The following is a 24,190-nucleotide window of genomic DNA, read 5'->3' on the forward strand; positions in this document are numbered from 1 at the left end:
GTGTGAGTATGAGGGAGAGAAGGAGGTGTGAGTGACGGAGAAAAGGAGGTGTGAGTATGGGGTTGATGGGGTGTGAATATGAGGGAGAGAAGGAGATGAGTATGAGGGAGAGAAGGAGGTGTGAGTATGAAGGAGAGAAGGAGGTGTGAGTATGAGGAAGAGAAGGAGGTGTGAGTATGAGGGAGAGAAGGAGGTGGGAGTTTGGGGGAGAGAAGGAGGGGTGAGTATGAAGGAGAGAAGAAGGTGGGAGTTTGGGGGAGAGTATGAGGGAGAGAAGGAGGTGTGAGAATGGGGTAGAGAAGGAGGTGTGAGTATGGGGGAGAGTTGGAGGTGTGAGTATGAGGGAGAGAAGGAGGTGTGAATATGAGGGAGAGAAGGAGGTGTGGTATGGGGTAGAGAAGGTGTGAGTATGGGGGAGAGAAGGAGGTGTGAGTATGAGGTAGAGAAGGATGTGTGAGTATGAGGGAGAGAAGGAGGTGTGAATATGAGGGAGAGAAGGAGGTGTGAGTATGAGGGAGAGAAGGAGGTGGGAGCATGAGGGAGAGGAGGTGTGAGTTTGAGGAGAGAAGGAGGTGTGAGTGTGAGGGAGAGAAGGAGTTGCGAGTATGAGGGAGAGAAGGAGTTGCGAGTATGAGGGAGAGAAGGCGTGTGAGAATGAGGGAGAGAAGGAGGTGTGAGAATGAGGCAGAGAAGGAGGTGCGAGTATGAGGCAGAGAAGGAGGTGCGAGTATGAGGGAGAGGAGGAGGTGCGAGTATGAGGGAGAGAAGGAGGTGCGAGTATGAGGGAGAGAAAGAGATGCGAGTATGAGGGAGAGAAGGAGGTGCGAGTATGAGGGAAAGAAGGAGGTGCGAGTATGAGGGAAAGAAGGAGGTGCGAGTTTGAGGGAGATATGGAGGTGTGAGAATGGGGTAGAGAAGGATGTGTGAGTATGGGGAAGAGAAGGAGGTGCGAGTATGAGGGAGAGAAAGAGGTGCGAGTATGAGGGAGAGAAGGAGGGGCGACTATGGGGTAGAGAAGGAGGTGTGAGTATGAGGGAGAGACGGAGGTGTGAGTATGAGGGAGAGAAGGAGGTGTGAGTATGAGGGAGAGAAAGAGGTGTGAGTATGAGGGAGAGAAGGAGGTGTGAGTATGAGGGAGAGAAGGAGGTGTGAGTATGAGGGAGATAAGGAGGTGTGAGTATGAGGGAGAGAAGGAGGTGTGAGTATTGGGTAGAGAAGGAGGTGTGAGTATGAGGGAGAGAAGGAGGTGTGAGTATGAGGGAGAGAAGGAGGTGTGAGTATGAGGGAGAGAAGGATGTGTGACTATGAGGGAGAGAAGGAGGTGTGAGTATAAGGGAGAGAAGGAGGTGTGAGTATGAGGGAGAGAAGGATGTGTGAGTATTGGGGAGAGAAGGAGGTGTGAGTATGAGGGAGAGAAGGAGGTGTGAGTATGAGGGAGAGAAGGAGATGTGAGTATTGGGGAGAAAAAGAGATGTGAGTATGAGGGAGAGAAGGAGGTGTGAGTATGAGGGAGAGAAAGAGATATGAGTATGAGGGAGAGAAAGAGATATGAGTATGAGGGAGAGAAAGAGATATGAGTATGAGGGAGAGAAAGAGATATGAGTATGAGGGAGAGAAAGAGATATGAGTATGAGGGAGAGAAGGTGTGAGTATTGGGTAGAGAAGGAGTTGTGAGTATGGGTAGAGAAGGAGGTGTGAGTATAAGGGAGATAAGGAGGATTGAGTATAAGGGAGAGAAGGAGGTGTGGGTATGAGGGAGAGAAGGATGTGTGAGTATTGGGGAGAGAAGGAGGTGTGAGTATGGGGTAGATGAGGTGTGAATATGAGGGAGAGAAGGAGGTGTGAGTATGAAGGAGAGATGGAGGTGTGAGTATGGGGTAGAGAAGGAGGTGTGAGTATGAGGGAGAGGAGGTGTGAGTATGAGGGAGAGAAGGAGGTGTGAGTATGGGGTAGAGAAGGAGGTGTGAGTATGAGGGAGAGAAGGTGTGAGTATGGGGGAGGAGGAGGTGTGAGTGTGGGTTAGAGAAGGAGGTGTGGGTATGGGGTAGAGGAGGTGTGAATATGAGGGAGAGAAGGTGTGAGTATGAGGGAGAGAAGGTGTGAGTATGAGGGAGAGAAGAAGGTGTGAGTATGAGGGAGAGAAGGAGGTGTGAGTATGGGGTAGAGAAGGTGTGAGTATGGGTAAAGAAGGAGGTGTGAGTATGGGTAGAGACGGAGGTGTGAGTGTGAGGGAGAGGAGGAGGTGTGAGTATGAGGGCGAGGAGGAGGTGTGAGTATGAGGGAGAGAAGGAGGTGCGAGTATGGGGGAGAGAAGGAGGTGTGAGTGTGAGGGAGAGAAGGAGTTGCGAGTATGAGGGAGAGAAAGAGGTGCGAGTATGAGGGAGAGAAGGAGGTGTGAGTATGGGTAGAGAAGGAGGTGTGAGTATAAGGGAGATAAGGAGGTGTGAGTATAAGGGAGAGAAGGAGGTGTGACTATGAGGGAGAGAAGGAGGTGTGAGTATAAGGGAGAGAAGGAGGTGTGAGTATGAGGGAGAGAAGGATGTGTGAGTATTGGGGAGAGAAGGAGGTGTGAGTATGAGGGAGAGAAGGAGGTGTGAGTATGAGGGAGGGAAGGAGGTGTGAGTATTGGGGAGAAAAAGAGATGTGAGTATGAGGGAGAGAAGGAGGTGTGAGTATGAGGGAGAGAAAGAGATATGAGTATGAGGGAGAGAAAGAAATATGAGTATGAGGGAGAGAAAGAGATATGAGTATGAGGGAGAGAAAGAAATATGAGTATGAGGGAGAGAAGGTGTGAGTATTGGGTAGAGAAGGAGGTGTGAGTATGGGTAGAGAAGGAGGTGTGAGTATAAGGGAGATAAGGAGGATTGAGTATAAGGGAGAGAAGGAGGTGTGGGTATGAGGGAGAGAAGGATGTGTGAGTATTGGGGAGAGAAGGAGGTGTGAGTATGGGGTAGATGAGGTGTGAATATGAGGGAGAGAAGGAGGTGTGAGTATGAAGGAGAGATGGAGGTGTGAGTATGGGGTAGAGAAGGAGGTGTGAGTATGAGGGAGAGGAGGTGTGAGTATGAGGGAGAGAAGGAGGTGTGAGTATGGGGTAGAGAAGGAGGTGTGAGTATGAGGGAGAGAAGGAGGTGTGAGTATGGGGGAGAGGAGGTGTGAATATGAGGGAGAGAAGGTGTGAGTATGAGGGAGAGAAGGTGTGAGTATGAGGGAGAGAAGGTGTGAGTATGAGGGAGAGAAGGTGTGAGTATGAGGGAGAGAAGGAGGCGTGAGTATGGGGTAGAGAAGGTGTGAGTATGGGTAAAGAAGGAGGTGTGAGTATGGGTAGAGAAGGAGGTGTGAGTGTGAGGGAGAGGAGGAGGTGTGAGTATGAGGGCGAGGAGGAGGTGTGAGTATGAGGGAGAGAAGGAGGTGCGAGTATGGGGGAGAGAAGGAGGTGTGAGTGTGAGGGAGAGAAGGAGTTGCGAGTATGAGGGAGAGAAAGAGGTGCGAGTATGAGGGAGAGAAGGAGGTGCGAGTATGAAGGAGAGAAGGAGGTGTGAGAATGGGGTAGAGAAGGAGGTATGAGTATGGGGTAGAGAAGGAGGTACGAGTATGAGGGAGAGAAGGAGGTGTGAGTATGAGGGAAAGGAGGTGCGAGTATGAGGGAGAGAAGGAGGTGTGAGAATGGGGTAGAGAAGGAGGTGTGAGAATGGGGTAGAGAAGGAGGTGTGAGTATGGGGAAGAGAAGCAGGTGCGAGTATGAGGGAGAGAAGGAGGTGTGAGTATGAAGGAGAGAAGGAGGTGGGAGTTTGGGGGAGAGTATGAGGGAGAGAATGAGGTGTGAGTATGGGGTAGAGAAGCTGTGAGTATGACGGAGAGAAGGATGTGTGAGTATGAGGGAGAGAAGGAGGTGGGCGTTTGGGGGAGAGAAGGAGGTGCGAGTATGAGGGAGAGAAAGAGGTGCGAGTATGAGGGAGAGAATGATGTGTGAGTATGGGGGAGAGAAGGAGGCGTGAGTATGGGGGAGATAAGGAGGTGTGAGTATGGGTGAGAGAAGGAGGTGTGCGTATGGGTGAGAGAAGGAAGTGTGTGTATGGGGGAGAGAAGGAGTTGTGAGTATGGGGGAGAGAAAGAAGTGTGAGTATGGGGGAGAGAAGTAGGTGTGAGTGTGAGGGAGAGGAGGAGGTGTGAGTATGAGGGAGAGGAGGAGGTGCGAGTATGAGGGAGAGAAGGAGGTGCGAGTATGGGGGAGAGAAGGAGGTGTGAGTGTGAGGGAGAGAAGGAGTTGCGAGTATGAGGGAGAGAAGGAGGTGCGCGTATAAGGGAGAGAAGGAGGTGCGAGTATGAGGGAGAGAAGGAGGTGCGAGTATGAGGGAGAGAAGGAGGTGCGAGTATGAGGGAGAGAAGGAGGTGCGAGTATGAAGGAGAGAAGGAGGTGTGAGAATGGGGTAGAGAAGGAGGTGTGAGTATGGGGAAGAGAAGGAGGTGTGAGAATGGGGTAGAGAAGGAGGTGCGAGTATGAGGGAGAGAAGGAGGGAGAGAAGGAGGTGTGAGTATGAAGGAGAGAAGGAGGTGTGAGAATGGGGTAGAGAAGGAGGTGTGAGTATGGGGAAGAGAAGGAGGTGTGAGAATGGGGTAGAGAAGGAGGTGCGAGTATGAGGGAGAGAAGGAGGTGCGAGTATGAGGGAGAGAAGGAGGTGCGAGTATGAGGGAGAGAAGGAGGTGTGAGTATGAGGGAAAGAAGGAGGTGCGAGTATGAGGGAGAGAAGGAGGTGCGAGTATGAGGGATAGAAGGAGGTGTGAGTATGGGGAAGAGGAGGTGCGAGTATGAGGGAGAGAAGGAGGTGTGAGTATGGGGTAGAGAAGGAGGTGTGAGTATGGGGTAGAGAAGGAGGTGTGAGTATGGGTAGAGAAGGAGGTGTGAGTATGGGTAGAGAAGGTGTGAGTGTGAGGGAGGGGAGGAGGTGTGAGTATGAGGGAGAGGAGGAGGTGCGAGTATGAGGGAGAGAAGGAGGTGCGAGTATGAAGGAGAGAAGGAGGTGTGAGTATGGAGAAGAGAAGGAGGTGTGAGTATGGGGGAGAGAAAGAAGTGTGAGTATGGGGGAGAGAAGGAGGTGTGAATATGGGGGAGAGGAGTAGATGTGTGTGTGGGGGACAGGGGGGAGTGTGTATGGGGGAGAGGGGAGAGTGTATGGAGGAGAGGGGGAGTGTGGAGAGTGTGTATGGAGGAGAGGGGGAGTGTGTATGGGGGAGAGGGAGAGTGTGTATGGGGGAGATGGGGAGTGTGTATGGGGGAGGGGGTGTGTGTGGGTGAGAGGGGGAGTGTGTATGGGGGAGAGATGGAGTAGATGTGTGTATGTGGGAGATGGAGTGTGTATGGGGGAGGGGTGTGTGTGGGTGAGAGGGGAGAGTGTGTATGGGGGAGAGGGGAGTGTGTATGGAGGAGAGATGGAGTAGATGTGTGTATGGGGGAGAGTGTGTATGGGGGAGATGGAGTGTGTATGGGGGAGGGGTGTGTGTGGGTGAGAGGGGAGAGTGTGTATGGGAGAGAGGGGAGTGTGTATGGAGGAGAGATGGAGTAGATGTGTGTATGGGGGAGAGGGGGAGTGTGTATGGAGGAGAAGGGAGTGTGTATGGAGGAGAGATGGTGTAGATGTGTGTATGGGGGAGAGTGTGTATGGGGGGGAGGGGAGGGTGTGTATGGGGGAGATGGAGTGTGTATGGGGGAGGGGGTGTGTGTGGGTGAGAGGGGAGACTGTGTATGGGGGAGAGGGGAGTGTGTATGGAGGAGAGATGGAGTAGATGTGTGTATGGGGGAGAGCGTGTATGGGGGAGAGGGGAGGGTGTGTATGGGGGAGATGGAGTGTGTATGGGGGAGGGTGTGTGTGTGGGTGAGAGGGGAGAGTGTGTATGGGGGAGAGGGGAGTGTGTATGGAGGAGAGATGGAGTAGATGTGTGTATGGGAGAGAGGATTGTGTAGGGGGCGAAAAAGAGTAGATATTAGAATGGAGAAGGGGGTGTAGAAGGAGGAGTGTGTATGGGAGAGAGGGGGGAGTGTGTATGGGGGAGAGTGTGTATGAGGCAGAGGGGGGAGTGTGTATGGGGGAGAAGGGGGAGTGTGTGTATGTGGGAGAGGGGAGTGTGTGTATGTGGGAGAGGAGAGAGTGTGTATGTGGGAGAGGGGAGAGTGTGTATGTGGGAGAGGGGAGAGTGTGTATAGTGGAGGGGGAGAAGGAGTAGATATGTGTATGAGGGAAGGGGGGGTGTATGGAGAAGAGATTGAATAGTTGTGTGTATGGGAGAGAGGGGAGAGGGTGTATGGAGGGGAGGGGGGAGAGAATGAGTAGATGTGTCTATGGGGGAGAGGGGGGAGTCTGCAGGGGGAGTGGGGTGTGTGTATAGAGGAGCGTGGAGAGTGTATGGGGAGAGGGGGGAGATGAGTTTCTAGGGGGGAGATGAATAGATGTGTGTATGGGGGACAGGGGGAGTGTGCAGGGGGGAGAGGGGTGTGTGTATGGGGGAGCGTGGAGAGTGTGTATGGAGGGGAGGGGGGAGAGAAGGAGTAGATGTGTGTATGGGGGAGAGGAGGGAGATGAGTGTGTAGGGGGAGATGAGTACATCTGTGTGTACCAGCGCAGCCGGGCTGAGTCATGTTAACATGAGATGTGTGCGGGTGGGAGGGGTGTGAGGAGATGGGGGAGGAGGGGAGACCTGCAAACGTGGCTTAGGGAGTGTGCCAAGAAACAGGACCTGCAGGGAGGGAGAGAAGCTAATGAGAGAGAAGGGAGAGAGAAGGGAATGAAAGAGGAGAGGAGGGAGGAGAGAGCAATAAAGAGGAGAGGAGGGAGGGGAGAGCATGAAGGAGGAGAGGAGGGAGGGGATAGAGGAGGGGGAGGGAGGTGATAGAGGAGTGGTCTGGAGCCTGAGACTCAGGATAAGGGTGAGTGGCTTCTCTATCTGCTGGACATTCAAATGGAGAGAAGAAGGATACAGCTACAGACCCAAACCCCCCTATAACACAGTGACCCTGTCAGCAGAGCGTCACCCCCAGCACCTGCCCCTGATCTCACCGGTATCACCCCCAGCACCTGCCCCCGATCTCACCGGTATCACCACCAGCACCTGCACCTGATCTCACCTGTATCACCCCCAGCCCCTGATCTCACCGGTATCACCCCCCAGCCCCTGCCCCTGATCTCACCGGTATCACCCTCAGCACCTGCACCTGATCTCACCGGTATCACCCCCAGCACCTGCCCCTGATCTCACCGGTATCACCCCCCAGCACCTGCACCTGATCTCACCGGTATCACCCCCAGCACCTGCACCTGATCTCACCGGTATCACCCCCAGCACCTGCCCCTGATCTCACCGGTATCACTCCCAGCACCTGCACCTGATCTCACCGGTATCACCCTCAGCACATGCCCCCTATCTCACCGGGCATTATCCCCAGGACCTTCCCCCGATCTCTCCGGGTATCACCCCCAGCACTTGCCCCTGATCTCACCGGGCATAATCCTCAGGACCTGCCCCAGGTCTCATCAGGTAGCACCCCTAGCACCAGCACCCGATCTCACCGGGCATAATCCCCAGCATCTGCCCCCGATCTCAGCGGGCATCACCCCCAGCACCTGCCCCTGATCTCACCGGGAATCGCCCCCAGGACCTGCCACAGGTCTCACCAGGCATCATCCCCATAAGCTACCCCCGATTTTACCAGTATCACCCCCAGCACCTGCCACTGATCTCACCGGTATCACCCCCAGCACCTGCCCCCGGTCTCACCGGTAGCACCCCTAGCACCTGTCACTGATTTCACCGGTATCACCCCAAGGCACCTGCCCCCAGTCTCCCCGGTATCACCCCCAGCACCTGCCCCCGGTCTCACCGGTATCACCCCCAGCACCTGCCCCCAGTCTCCCCGGTATCACCCCCAGCACCTGCCCCCGGTCTCACCGGTAGCACCCCTAGCACTGTCCCTGATTTCACCGGTATCACCCCAAGGCACCTGCCCCCAGTCTCCCCGGTATCACCCCCAGCACCTGCCCCTGATCTCACCAGTATCACCCCCAGCACCTGCCCCGATCTCACTGGCATCACCCCCAGCACCTGCCCCCGATCTCACCGGTATCACCCTTAGCACCTGCCCCCGGTCTCACCGGTATCACCCCCCAGCACTCGCCCCTGATTTCACCGGTATCTCCCCCAGCACCTGTCCCCGATCTCACCGGTATCACATCCAACACCTGCCCCCGATCTCACTGGTATCATCCCAAGGGTAGTGCCCCTGATCAAACCGGTAGCACCCTTTGCACCTGCCACCGATCTCTCCGGTATCATCCCCAGGACCTGCCCCCGATCTCTCCGGTAGCACCCCCAGGACCTGCCCCCGATCTCTCCGGTAGCACCCCCAGGACCTGCCCCCGATCTCTCCGGTAGCACCCCCAGGACCTGCCCCTGACCTCACCGGTATCACCCCCAGGACCTGCCCCCGATCTCACCGGTATCACCCCCGGGTAGTGCCACTCAGGCATGAAGCCCATGCAGAAGCTGCTGCAGCTGCCGATAACCGCAGTGAATCTGGTGAAGAATCACAGAGCCGCGGAGGGGAAAAGCCGCATGCTGTCCCCAGACTGTGGGGCGCAGACTTTCTACAACGCCCTGCAGGCTGACGAGCTCCGGCTGCTCAAATCTCCCGAGCTGGAGCCCAGCGAGCAGAACAGCGTGCAGAACAGCGAGCAGAACAGCGACCAAAGCCAGCCTGTGCGGTACGGAGATCTGTGTGTACAGGGGCTTGGACACACACATCCAGGTGTATACAAGAGGGGAACGGCGTGTGTGCGTGTGTGCGTGCGTGTGTGCGTGCGTGTGTGCGTGCGTGTGTACGTGCGTGTGTACGTGCGTGTGTGCGTGTGTGCGTGCTTTAGGGTATATTGCTGAGTGTGAATTGCAGTGTATATACGCGGCATGCTTCCCATGCAGTGTATGATACAGTATATATACATTGTATATACGCGGCATGCTTCCCATGCAGTGTATGATACAGTATATATACATTGTATATACGCAGCATGCTTCCCATGCAGTGTATGATACAGTATATATACAGGCAGTGCTCGTTTTACAACGCTTCGCTTTACAACGAATGGCTTATCCAACGCTATGCAATGCATACCTATGTTCAATTTTACAACGCCAAAACGGCTTATCCAACGCTCTTACGACGCTTTGCAACGTTGTTTATGTGTATGTGTATACATATACACACACACACATACACATAAACAACGTTGCAAGCGTCGTAAGAGCATATATATATATATATATATATATATATCTCTATCTCTATCTCTATCTCATATTATATTATACTATATACTATATTTATTATGTTATATTATATATATAATACAGTATATACACTATATAATTTATGTGTGTGCTGCATATCTTATTGCCTGCATAAAATATTTGGTGTATTTTAGCATTAAAAATGCCTTCAGGAAGGAACCTTTCATTTAAACAGTGTTCCTGTGGGAAAACGTGTTTCGCTTTACAACGTTTCGCTATCCGACGCCATTCTGAGTAACGCATTGTGTCGGATAACCGAGGACTACCTGTACAGTGTATACGCAGTATGCTTCCTGTGCAGTGTATGATACAGTATATATACCGTGTGTATATGCAGCATGCTTCCCGTGCAGTGTATGATACAGTATATATACAGTGTATACGCAGCATGCTTCCTGTGCAGTGTATGATACAGTATATATACCGTGTGTATATGCAGCATGCTTCCCGTGCAGTGTATGATACAGTATATATACAGTGTGTATACACAGCATGCTTCCCGTGCAGTGTATGATACAGTATATATACAGTGTGTATACACAGCATGCTTCCCGTGCAGTGTATGGGATACAGTATATATACAGTGTATACGCAGCATGCTTCCCGTGCAGTGTATGATACAGTATATATACAGTGCGTATACGCAGCAGGCTTCCCGTGCAGTGTATGATACAGTATATATACAGTGTATACGCAGCAGGCTTCCCGTGCAGTGTATGATACAGTATATATACAGTGTATACGCAGCATGCTTCCCATGCAGTGTATGATACAGTATATATACAGTGTATACGCAGCATGCTTCCCGTGCAGTGTATGATACAGTATATATACAGTGTATACGCAGCATGCTTCCCGTGCAGTGTATGATACAGTATATATACAGTGTGTATATGCAGCATGCTTCCCGTGCAGTGTATGATACAGTATATATACAGTGTATACGCAGAATGCTTCCCGTGCAGTGTATGATACAGTATATATACAGTGTGTATATGCAGCATGCTTCCCGTGCAGTGTATGATACAGTATATATACAGTGTATACGCAGAATGCTTCCCGTGCAGTGTATGATACAGTATATATACAGTGTATACGCAGCAGGCTTCCCGTGCAGTGTATGATACAGTATATATACAGTGTATACGCAGCATGCTTCCCGTGCAGTGTATGATACAGTATATATATACAGTGTATACGCAGCATGCTTCCCGTGCAGTGTATGATACAGTATATATACCGTGTGTATATGCAGCATGCTTCCTGTGCAGTGTATGATACAGTATATATACAGTGTGTATACGCAGCATGCTTCCCGTGCAGTGTATGATACAGTATATATACAGTGTATACGCAGCATGCTTCCCGTGCAGTGTATGATACCGTATATATACAGTATGTATACGCAGCATGCTTCCCGTGCAGTGTATGATACAGTATATATACAGCGTATACGCAGCATGCTTCCCGTGCAGTGTATGATACAGTATATATACAGTGCTTATACGCAGCATGCTTCCCGTGCAGTGTATGATACAGTATATATACAGTGTATACACAGCAGGCTTCCCGTGCAGTGTATGATACAGTATATATACAGTGTGTATACACAGCATGCTTCCCGTGCAGTGTATGATACAGTATATATACAGTGTATACGCAGCATGCTTCCCGTGCAGTGTATGATACAGTATATATACAGTGCGTATACGCAGCATGTTTCCCGTGCAGTGTATGATACAGTATATATACAGTGTATACGCAGCAGGCTTCCCGTGCAGTATATGATACAGTATATATACCGTGTGTATATGCAGCATGCTTCCCGTGCAGTGTATGATACAGTATATATACAGTGTATATGCAGCATGCTTCCCGTGCAGTGTATGATACAGTATATATACAGTGTATACGCAGCATGCTTCCCGTGCAGTGTATGATACAGTATATATACAGTGTATACGCAGCATGCTTCCTGTGCAGTGTATGATACAGTATATATACAGTGCGTATACGCAGCAGGCTTCCCGTGCAGTGTATGATACAGTATATATACAGTGTATACGCAGCATGCTTCCCGTGCAGTGTATGATACAGTATATATACAGTGTATACGCAGCATGCTTCCTGTGCAGTGTATGATACAGTATATATACAGTGTGTATACGCAGCATGCTTCCCGTGCAGTGTATGATACAGTATATATACAGTGTGTATACGCAGCATGCTTCCCGTGCAGTGTATGATACAGTATATATACAGTGTATACGCAGCATGCTTCCCGTGCAGTGTATGATACAGTATATATACAGTGCATACGCAGCAGGCTTCCCGTGCAGTGTATGATACAGTATATATACAGTGTATACGCAGAATGCTTCCCGTGCAGTGTATGATACAGTAAATATACAGTGTATATGCAGCATGCTTCCCGTGCAGTATATGATACAGTATATATACCGTGTGTATATGCAGCATGCTTCCCGTGCAGTGTATGATACAGTATATATACAGTGTATATGCAGCATGCTTCCCGTGCAGTGTATGATACAGTATATATACAGTGTATACGCAGCATGCTTCCCGTGCAGTGTATGATACAGTATATATACAGTGTGTATACGCAGCATGCTTCCCGTGCAGTGTATGATACAGTATATATACAGTGTATACGCAGCATGCTTCCCGTGCAGTGTATGATACAGTATATATACAGTGTATACGCAGCATGCTTCCTGTGCAGTGTATGATACAGTATATATACAGTGCGTATACGCAGCAGGCTTCCCGTGCAGTGTATGATACAGTATATATACAGTGTATACGCAGCATGCTTCCCGTGCAGTGTATGATACAGTATATATACAGTGTATACGCAGCATGCTTCCCGTGCAGTGTATGATACAGTATATATACAGTGTATACGCAGCATGCTTCCCGTGCAGTGTATGATACAGTATATATACAGTGTATACGCAGCATGCTTCCCGTGCAGTGTATGATACAGTATATATACAGTGTATACGCAGCATGCTTCCCGTGCAGTGTATGATACAGTATATATACAGTGTATACGCAGCATGCTTCCCGTGCAGTGTATCATACAGTATATATACAGTGTATACGCAGCATGCTTCCCGTACAGTGTATGATACAGTATATATACAGTATGTATACGCGGCATGCTTCCCGTGCAGTGTATGATACAGTATATTTACAGTGTATACGCAGCATGCTTCCCGTGCAGTGTATGATACAGTATATATACAGTGCGTATACGCAGCAGGCTTCCCGTGCAGTGTATGATACAGTATATATACAGTATGTATACGCAGCATGCTTCCCGTGCAGTGTATGATACAGTATATATACAGCGTATACGCAGCATGCTTCCCGTGCAGTGTATGATACAGTATATATACAGTGCTTATACGCAGCATGCTTCCCGTGCAGTGTATGATACAGTATATATACAGTGTATACGCAGCATGCTTCCCGTGCAGTGTATGATACAGTATATATACAGTGCGTATACGCAGCATGCTTCCCGTGCAGTGTATGATACAGTATATATACAGTGCGTATACGCAGCATGCTTCCCGTGCAGTGTATGATACAGTATATATACAGTGCGTATACGCAGCATGCTTCCCGTGCAGTGTATGATACAGTATATATACAGTGTATACGCAGCATGCTTCCTGTGCAGTGTATGATACAGTATATATACAGTGCTTATACGCAGCATGCTTCCCGTGCAGTGTATGATACAGTATATATACAGTGTATACGCAGCATGCTTCCCGTGCAGTGTATGATACAGTATATATACCGTGTGTATACGCAGCATGCTTCCCGTGCAGTGTATGATACAGTATATATACAGTGTATACGCAGCATGCTTCCCGTGCAGTGTATGATACAGTATATATACAGTGTGTATACGCAGCATGCTTCCCGTGCAGTGTATGATACAGTATATATACAGTGTATACGCAGCATGCTTCCCGTGCAGTGTATGATACAGTATATATACAGTGCGTATACGCAGCATGCTTCCCGTGCAGTGTATGATACAGTATATATACAGTGCGTATACGCAGCATGCTTCCCGTGCAGTGTATGATACAGTATATATACAGTGTATACGCAGCATGCTTCCCGTGCAGTGTATGATACAGTATATATACAGTGTATACGCAGCATGCTTCCCGTGCAGTGTATGGGATACAGTATATATACCGTGTGTATATGCAGCATGCTTCCCGTGCAGTGTATGATACAGTATATATACAGTGCGTATACGCAGCATGCTTCCCGTGCAGTGTATGATACAGTATATATACAGTGCGTATACGCAGCATGCTTCCCGTGCAGTGTATGATACAGTATATATACAGTGCGTATACGCAGCATGCTTCCCGTGCAGTGTATGATACAGTATATATACCGTGTGTATATGCAGCATGCTTCCCGTGCAGTGTATGATACAGTATATATACAGTGCGTATACGCAGCATGCTTCCCGTGCAGTGTATGATACAGTATATATACAGTGCGTATACGCAGCATGCTTCCCGTGCAGTGTATGATACAGTATATATACAGTGTGTATACGCAGCATGCTTCCCGTGCAGTGTATGATACAGTATATATACAGTGTATACGCAGCATGCTTCCCGTGCAGTGTATGATACAGTATATATACAGTGCGTATACGCAGCATGCTTCCCGTGCAGTGTATGATACAGTATATATACAGTGCGTATACGCAGCATGCTTCCCGTGCAGTGTATGATACAGTATATATACAGTGCGTATACGCAGCATGCTTCCCGTGCAGTGTATGATACAGTATATATACCGTGTGTATATGCAGCATGCTTCCCGTGCAGTGTATGATACAGTATATATACAGTGCGTATACGCAGCATGCTTCCCGTGCAGTGTATGATACAGTATATATACAGTGCGTATACGCAGCATGCTTCCCGTGCAGTGTATGATACAGTATATATACCGTGTGTATATGCAGCATGCTTCCCGTGCAGTGTATGATACAGTATATATACAGTATGTATACGCAGCATGCTTCCCGTGCAGTATATGATACAGTATATATACAGTGCGTATACGCAGCATGCTTCCCGTGCAGTGTATGATACAGTATATATACCGTGTGTATATGCAGCATGCTTCCCGTGCAGTGTATGATACAGTATATATACAGTATGTATACGCAGCATGCTTCCCGTGCAGTGTATGATACAGTATATATACAGTGCGTATACGCAGCATGCTTCCCGTGCAGTGTATGATACAGTATATATACAGTGCGTATACGCAGCATGCTTCCCGTGCAGTGTATGATACAGTATATATACAGTGTATACGCAGCATGCTTCCCGTGCAGTGTATGATACAGTATATATACAGTGCGTATACGCAGCATGCTTCCCGTGCAGTGTATGATACAGTGTATATATACAGTGCTTATACGCAGCATGCTTCCCGTGCAGTGTATGATACAGTATATATACAGTGTATACGCAGCATGCTTCCCGTGCAGTGTATGATACAGTATATATACAGTGTATACGCAGCATGCTTCCCGTGCAGTGTATGATACAGTATATATACAGTGCGTATACGCAGCATGCTTCCCGTGCAGTGTATGATACAGTATATATACAGTGCGTATACGCAGCATGCTTCCCGTGCAGTGTATGATACAGTATATATACAGTGTGTATACGCAGCATGCTTCCCGTGCTGTGTATGATACAGTATATATACAGTGTGTATACGCAGCATGCTTCCCGTGCAGTGTATGATACAGTATATATACAGTGCGTATACGCAGCATGCTTCCCGTGCAGTGTATGATACAGTATATATACAGTGCTTATACGCAGCATGCTTCCCGTGCAGTGTATGATACAGTATATATACAGTGTATACACAGCATGCTTCCCGTGCAGTGTATGATACAGTATATATACAGTGTGTATACGCAGCATGCTTCCTGTGCAGTGTATGGGATACAGTATATATACAGTGTATACGCAGCAGGCTTCCCGTGCAGTGTATGATACAGTATATATACAGTGTATACGCAGAATGCTTCCCGTGCAGTGTATGATACAGTATATATACAGTGTATACGCAGCATGCTTCCCGTGCAGTGTATGATACAGTATATATACAGTGTGTATACGCAGCATGCTTCCCGTGCAGTGTATGATACAGTATATATACAGTGTATACGCAGCATGCTTCCCGTGCAGTGTATGATACAGTATATATACAGTGTATACGCAGCATGCTTCCCGTGCAGTGTATGATACAGTATATATACAGTGTGTATATGCAGCATGCTTCCCGTGCAGTGTATGATACAGTATATATACAGTGTATACGCAGCATGCTTCCCGTGCAGTGTATGATACAGTATATATACAGTGTATACGCAGCATGCTTCCCGTGCAGTGTATGATACAGTATATATATACAGTGTATACGCAGCATGCTTCCCGTGCAGTGTATGATACAGTATATATACCGTGTGTATATGCAGCATGCTTCCCGTGCAGTGTATGATACAGTATATATACAGTGTATACGCAGCATGCTTCCCGTGCAGTGTATGATACCGTATATATACAGTATGTATACGCAGCATGCTTCCCGTGCAGTGTATGATACAGTATATATACAGCGTATACGCGGCATGCTTCCTGTGCAGTGTATGATACAGTATATATACAGTGTGTATACGCAGCATGCTTCCCGTGCAGTGTATGATACAGTATATATACAGTGTATACGCAGCATGCTTCCCGTGCAGTGTATGATACAGTATATATACAGTGTATATGCAGCATGCTTCCCGTGCAGTGTATGATACAGTATATATACAGTATGTATACGCAGCATGCTTCCCGTGCAGTGTATGATACAGTATATATACAGCGTATACGCAGCATGCTTCCCGTGCAGTGTATGATACAGTATATATACAGTGCTTATACGCAGCATGCTTCCCGTGCAGTGTATGATACAGTATATATACAGTGTATACACAGCAGGCTTCCCGTGCAGTGTATGATACAGTATATATACAGTGCGTATACGCAGCATGTTTCCCGTGCAGTGTATGATACAGTATATATACAGTATGTATACGCAGCAGGCTTCCCGTGCAGTATATGATACAGTATATATACCGTGTGTATATGCAGCATGCTTCCCGTGCAGTGTATGATACAGTATATATACAGTGTATATGCAGCATGCTTCCCGTGCAGTGTATGATACAGTATATATACAGTGTATACGCAGCATGCTTCCCGTGCAGTGTATGATACAGTATATATACAGTGTATACGCAGCATGCTTCCTGTGCAGTGTATGATACAGTATATATACAGTGCGTATACGCAGCAGGCTTCCCGTGCAGTGTATGATACAGTATATATACAGTGTATACGCAGCATGCTTCCCGTGCAGTGTATGATACAGTATATATACAGTGTATACGCAGCATGCTTCCCATGCAGTGTATGATACAGTATATATACAGTGTATACGCAGCATGCTTCCCGTGCAGTGTATGATACAGTATATATACAGTGTATACGCAGCATGCTTCCCGTGCAGTGTATGATACAGTATATATACAGTGTATACGCAGAATGCTTCCCGTGCAGTGTATGATACAGTATATATACAGTGTGTATACGCAGCATGCTTCCCGTGCAGTGTATGATACAGTATATATACAGTGTATACGCAGCATGCTTCCCGTGCAGTGTATGATACAGTATATATACAGTGCGTATACGCAGCAGGCTTCCCGTGCAGTGTATGATACAGTATATATACAGTATGTATACGCAGCATGCTTCCCGTGCAGTGTATGATACAGTATATATACAGTATGTATACGCAGCATGCTTCCCGTGCAGTGTATGATACAGTATATATACAGCGTATACGCAGCATGCTTCCCGTGCAGTGTATGATACAGTATATATACAGCGTATACGCAGCATGCTTCCCGTGCAGTGTATGATACAGTATATATACAGTGTATACGCAGCATGCTTCCCGTGCAGTGTATGATACAGTATATATACAGTGCTTATACGCAGCATGCTTCCCGTGCAGTGTATGATACAGTATATATACAGTGTATACGCAGCATGCTTCCCGTGCAGTGTATGATACAGTATATATACAGTGCGTATACGCAGCATGCTTCCCGTGCAGTGTATGATACAGTATATATACAGTGTATATGCAGCATGCTTCCTGTGCAGTGTATGATACAGTATATATACAGTGTGTATACGCAGCATGCTTCCCGTGCAGTGTATGATACAGTATATATACCGTGTATACGCAGCATGCTTCCCGTGCAGTGTATGATACAGTATATATACAGTATGTATACGCAGCATGCTTCCCGTGCAGTGTATGATACAGTATATATACAGTGTATACGCAGCATGCTTCCCGTGCAGTGTATGATACAGTATATATACCGTGTGTATACGCAGCATGCTTCCCGTGCAGTGTATGGGATACAGTATATATACAGCGTATACGCAGCATGCTTCCCGTGCAGTGTATGATACAGTATATATACAGTGCTTATACGCAGCATGCTTCCCGTGCAGTGTATGATACAGTATATATACAGTGTGTATACGCAGCATGCTTCCCGTGCAGTGTATGATACAGTATATATACAGTGCGTATACGCAGCATGCTTCCCGTGCAGTGTATGATACAGTATATATACAGTGTGTATACGCAGCATGCTTCCCATGCAGTGTATGATACAGTATATATACAGTGTATACGCAGCATGCTTCCCGTGCAGTGTATGATACAGTATATATACAGTGTATATGCAGCATGCTTCCCGTGCAGTGTATGATACAGTATATATACAGTGTATACGCAGCATGCTTCCCGTGCAGTGTATGATACAGTATATATACAGTGTATACGCAGCATGCTTCCCGTGCAGTGTATGATACAGTATATATACAGTGCGTATACGCAGCATGCTTCCCGTGCAGTGTATGATACAGTATATATACCGTGTGTATATGCAGCATGCTTCCCGTGCAGTGTATGATACAGTATATATACAGTGTATACGCAGCATGCTTCCCGTGCAGTGTATGATACAGTATATATACAGTGCGTATACGCAGCATGCTTCCCGTGCAGTGTATGATACAGTATATATACAGTGCGTATACGCAGCATGCTTCCCGTGCAGTGTATGATACAGTATATATACAGTGCGTATACGCAGCATGCTTCCCGTGCAGTGTATGATACAGTATATATACAGTGCGTATACGCAGCATGCTTCCCGTGCAGTATATGATACAGTATATATACAGTGCGTATACGCAGCATGCTTCCCGTGCAGTGTATGATACAGTATATATACAGTGCGTATACGCAGCATGCTTCCCGTGCAGTGTATGATACAGTGTATATATACAGTGCTTATACGCAGCATGCTTCCCGTGCAGTGTATGATACAGTATATATACAGTGTATACGCAGCATGCTTCCCGTGCAGTGTATGATACAGTATATATACAGTGTATACGCAGCATGCTTCCCGTGCAGTGTATGATACAGTATATATACAGTGCGTATACGCAGCATGCTTCCCGTGCAGTGTATGATACAGTATATATACAGTGCGTATACGCAGCATGCTTCCCATGCAGTGTATGATACAGTATATATACAGTGTATACGCAGCATGCTTCCCGTGCAGTGTATGATACAGTATATATACAGTGTGTATACGCAGCATGCTTCCCGTGCTGTGTATGATACAGTATATATACAGTGTGTATACGCAGCATGCTTCCCGTGCAGTGTATGATACAGTATATATACAGTGCGTATACGCAGCATGCTTCCCGTGCAGTGTATGATACAGTATATATACAGTGCTTATACGCAGCATGCTTCCCGTGCAGTGTATGATACAGTATATATACAGTGTATACGCAGCATGCTTCCCGTGCAGTGTATGATACAGTATATATACAGTGTATACGCAGCATGCTTCCCGTGCAGTGTATGATACAGTATATATACAGTGTATACGCAGCATGCTTCCCGTGCAGTGTATGATACAGTATATATACAGTGCGTATACGCAGCATGCTTCCCGTGCAGTGTATGATACAGTATATATACAGTGCGTATACGCAGCATGCTTCCCATGCAGTGTATGATACAGTATATATACAGTGTATACGCAGCATGCTTCCCGTGCAGTGTATGATACAGTATATATACAGTGTGTATACGCAGCATGCTTCCCGTGCTGTGTATGATACAGTATATATACAGTGTGTATACGCAGCATGCTTCCCGTGCAGTGTATGATACAGTATATATACAGTGCGTATACGCAGCATGCTTCCCGTGCAGTGTATGATACAGTATATATACAGTGCTTATACGCAGCATGCTTCCCGTGCAGTGTATGATACAGTATATATACAGTGTATACGCAGCATGCTTCCCGTGCAGTGTATGATACAGTATATATACAGTGTGTATACGCAGCATGCTTCCTGTGCAGTGTATGGGATACAGTATATATACAGTGTATACGCAGCAGGCTTCCCGTGCAGTGTATGATACAGTATATATACAGTGTATACGCAGCATGCTTCCCGTGCAGTGTATGATACAGTATATACACAGTGTGTATACGCAGCATGCTTCCTGTGCAGTGTATGGGATACAGTATATATACAGTGTATACGCAGCAGGCTTCCCGTGCAGTGTATGATACAGTATATATACAGTGTATACGCAGCATGCTTCCTGTGCAGTGTATGATACAGTATATATACAGTGTATACGCAGCATGCTTCCCGTGCAGTGTATGATACAGTATATATACAGTGTGTATACGCAGCATGCTTCCCGTGCAGTGTATGATACAGTATATATACAGTGTATACGCAGCATGCTTCCCGTGCAGTATATGATACAGTATATATACAGCGTATACGCAGCATGCTTCCCGTGCAGTGTATGATACAGTATATATACAGTGTGTATACGCAGCATGCTTCCCGTGCAGTGTATGATACAGTATATATACAGTGTATACGCAGCATGCTTCCCGTGCAGTGTATGATACAGTATATATACAGTGTATACGCAGCATGCTTCCTGTGCAGTGTATGATACAGTATATATACAGTGTATACGCAGCATGCTTCCTGTGCAGTGTATGATACAGTATATATACAGTGTATACGCAGCATGCTTCCTGTGCAGTGTATGATACAGTATATATACAGTGTATACGCAGCATGCTTCCTGTGCAGTGTATGATACAGTATATATACAGTGTATACGCAGCATGCTTCCCGTGCAGTATATGATACAGTATATATACAGCGTATACGCAGCATGCTTCCCGTGCAGTGTATGATACAGTATATATACAGTGTATACGCAGCATGCTTCCTGTGCAGTGTATGATACAGTATATATACAGTGTATACGCAGCATGCTTCCTGTGCAGTGTATGATACAGTATATATACAGTGTATACGCAGCATGCTTCCCGTGCAGTGTATGATACAGTGTATATATACAGTGTATACGCAGCATGCTTCCCATGCAGTGTATGATACAGTATATATACAGTGTATACGCAGAATGCTTCCCATGCAGTGTATGATACAGTATATATACAGTGTATACGCAGCATGCTTCCCGTGCAGTGTATGATACAGTATATATACAGTGTGTATACGCAGCATGCTTCCCGTGCAGTGTATGATACAGTATATATACAGTGTATACGCAGCATGCTTCCTGTGCAGTGTATGATACAGTATATATACAGTGTGTATACGCAGCATGCTTCCCATGCAGTGTATGATACAGTATATATACAGTGTATACGCAGCATGCTTCCTGTGCAGTGTATGATACAGTATATATACAGTGTGTATACGCAGCATGCTTCCCGTGCTGTGTATGATACAGTATATATACAGTGTGTATACGCAGCATGCTTCCCGTGCAGTGTATGATACAGTATATATACAGTGCGTATACGCAGCATGCTTCCCGTGCAGTGTATGATACAGTATATATACAGTGCTTATACGCAGCATGCTTCCCGTGCAGTGTATGATACAGTATATATACAGTGTATACGCAGCATGCTTCCCGTGCAGTGTATGATACAGTATATATACAGTGTGTATACGCAGCATGCTTCCTGTGCAGTGTATGGGATACAGTATATATACAGTGTATACGCAGCAGGCTTCCCGTGCAGTGTATGATACAGTATATATACAGTGTATACGCAGCATGCTTCCCGTGCAGTGTATGATACAGTATATATACAGTGTGTATACGCAGCATGCTTCCTGTGCAGTGTATGGGATACAGTATATATACAGTGTATACGCAGCAGGCTTCCCGTGCAGTGTATGATACAGTATATATACAGTGTATACGCAGCATGCTTCCTGTGCAGTGTATGATACAGTATATATACAGTGTATACGCAGCATGCTTCCCGTGCAGTGTATGATACAGTATATATACAGTGTGTATACGCAGCATGCTTCCCGTGCAGTGTATGATACAGTATATATACAGTGTATACGCAGCATGCTTCCCGTGCAGTATATGATACAGTATATATACAGCGTATACGCAGCATGCTTCCCGTGCAGTGTATGATACAGTATATATACAGTGTGTATACGCAGCATGCTTCCCGTGCAGTGTATGATACAGTATATATACAGTGTATACGCAGCATGCTTCCCGTGCAGTATATGATACAGTATATATACAGCGTATACGCAGCATGCTTCCCGTGCAGTGTATGATACAGTATATATACAGTGTATACGCAGCATGCTTCCTGTGCAGTGTATGATACAGTATATATACAGTGTATACGCAGCATGCTTCCCGTGCAGTGTATGATACAGTATATATACAGTGTATACGCAGCATGCTTCCTGTGCAGTGTATGATACAGTATATATACAGTGTATACGCAGCATGCTTCCTGTGCAGTGTATGATACAGTATATATACAGTGTATACGCAGCATGCTTCCCGTGCAGTATATGATACAGTATATATACAGCGTATACGCAGCATGCTTCCCGTGCAGTGTATGATACAGTATATATACAGTGTATACGCAGCATGCTTCCCTTGCAGTGTATGATACAGTATATATACAGTGTATACGCAGCATGCTTCCCGTGCAGTGTATGATACAGTATATATACAGTGCGTATACGCAGCATGCTTCCCGTGCAGTGTATGATACAGTATATATACCGTGTGTATATGCAGCATGCTTCCCGTGCAGTGTATGATACAGTATATATACAGTGTATACGCAGCATGCTTCCCGTGCAGTGTATGATACAGTATATATACAGTGCGTATACGCAGCATGCTTCCCGTGCAGTGTATGATACAGTATATATACAGTGCGTATACGCAGCATGCTTCCCGTGCAGTGTATGATACAGTATATATACAGTGCGTATACGCAGCATGCTTCCCGTGCAGTGTATGATACAGTATATATACAGTGCGTATACGCAGCATGCTTCCCGTGCAGTATATGATACAGTATATATACAGTGCGTATACGCAGCATGCTTCCCGTGCAGTGTATGATACAGTATATATACAGTGCGTATACGCAGCATGCTTCCCGTGCAGTGTATGATACAGTGTATATATACAGTGCTTATACGCAGCATGCTTCCCGTGCAGTGTATGATACAGTATATATACAGTGTATACGCAGCATGCTTCCCGTGCAGTGTATGATACAGTATATATACAGTGTATACGCAGCATGCTTCCCGTGCAGTGTATGATACAGTATATATACAGTGCGTATACGCAGCATGCTTCCCGTGCAGTGTATGATACAGTATATATACAGTGCGTATACGCAGCATGCTTCCCATGCAGTGTATGATACAGTATATATACAGTGTATACGCAGCATGCTTCCCGTGCAGTGTATGATACAGTATATATACAGTGTGTATACGCAGCATGCTTCCCGTGCTGTGTATGATACAGTATATATACAGTGTGTATACGCAGCATGCTTCCCGTGCAGTGTATGATACAGTATATATACAGTGCGTATACGCAGCATGCTTCCCGTGCAGTGTATGATACAGTATATATACAGTGCTTATACGCAGCATGCTTCCCGTGCAGTGTATGATACAGTATATATACAGTGTATACGCAGCATGCTTCCCGTGCAGTGTATGATACAGTATATATACAGTGTGTATACGCAGCATGCTTCCTGTGCAGTGTATGGGATACAGTATATATACAGTGTATACGCAGCAGGCTTCCCGTGCAGTGTATGATACAGTATATATACAGTGTATACGCAGCATGCTTCCCGTGCAGTGTATGATACAGTATATATACAGTGTGTATACGCAGCATGCTTCCTGTGCAGTGTATGGGATACAGTATATATACAGTGTATACGCAGCAGGCTTCCCGTGCAGTGTATGATACAGTATATATACAGTGTATACGCAGCATGCTTCCTGTGCAGTGTATGATACAGTATATATACAGTGTATACGCAGCATGCTTCCCGTGCAGTGTATGATACAGTATATATACAGTGTGTATACGCAGCATGCTTCCTGTGCAGTGTATGGGATACAGTATATATACAGTGTATACGCAGCAGGCTTCCCGTGCAGTGTATGATACAGTATATATACAGTGTATACGCAGCATGCTT

At 46.8% G+C, this 24,190-nt stretch overlaps 1 protein-coding gene across 4 annotated transcripts in view; it reads left to right on the top strand.

Annotated features, from left to right (window-relative positions):
• The window catches only part of AP3B2 (adaptor related protein complex 3 subunit beta 2), a 125,164-nt gene that overhangs the window by 41,148 nt on the left and 59,826 nt on the right, over window positions 1-24,190 (top strand). The window contains exon 1 of one of the 4 annotated variants that reach the window (XM_075575928.1): window positions 8,491-8,753. The exons of 2 other annotated variants lie outside the window; for them this stretch is intronic. In XM_075575928.1, coding sequence (XP_075432043.1) covers window positions 8,518-8,753 — 236 coding nt within the window. In that variant the 5' untranslated portion in view covers window positions 8,491-8,517. Of the gene's footprint in view, window positions 1-8,490; window positions 8,754-24,190 lie in introns of those variants that run through there. One more of the 4 variants, XM_075575929.1, reaches the window with a different exon arrangement.

Source organism: Ascaphus truei, chromosome 18 (assembly GCF_040206685.1).
Source record: "Ascaphus truei isolate aAscTru1 chromosome 18, aAscTru1.hap1, whole genome shotgun sequence".
Classification (NCBI taxonomy): Eukaryota; Metazoa; Chordata; class Amphibia; order Anura; family Ascaphidae; genus Ascaphus; species Ascaphus truei.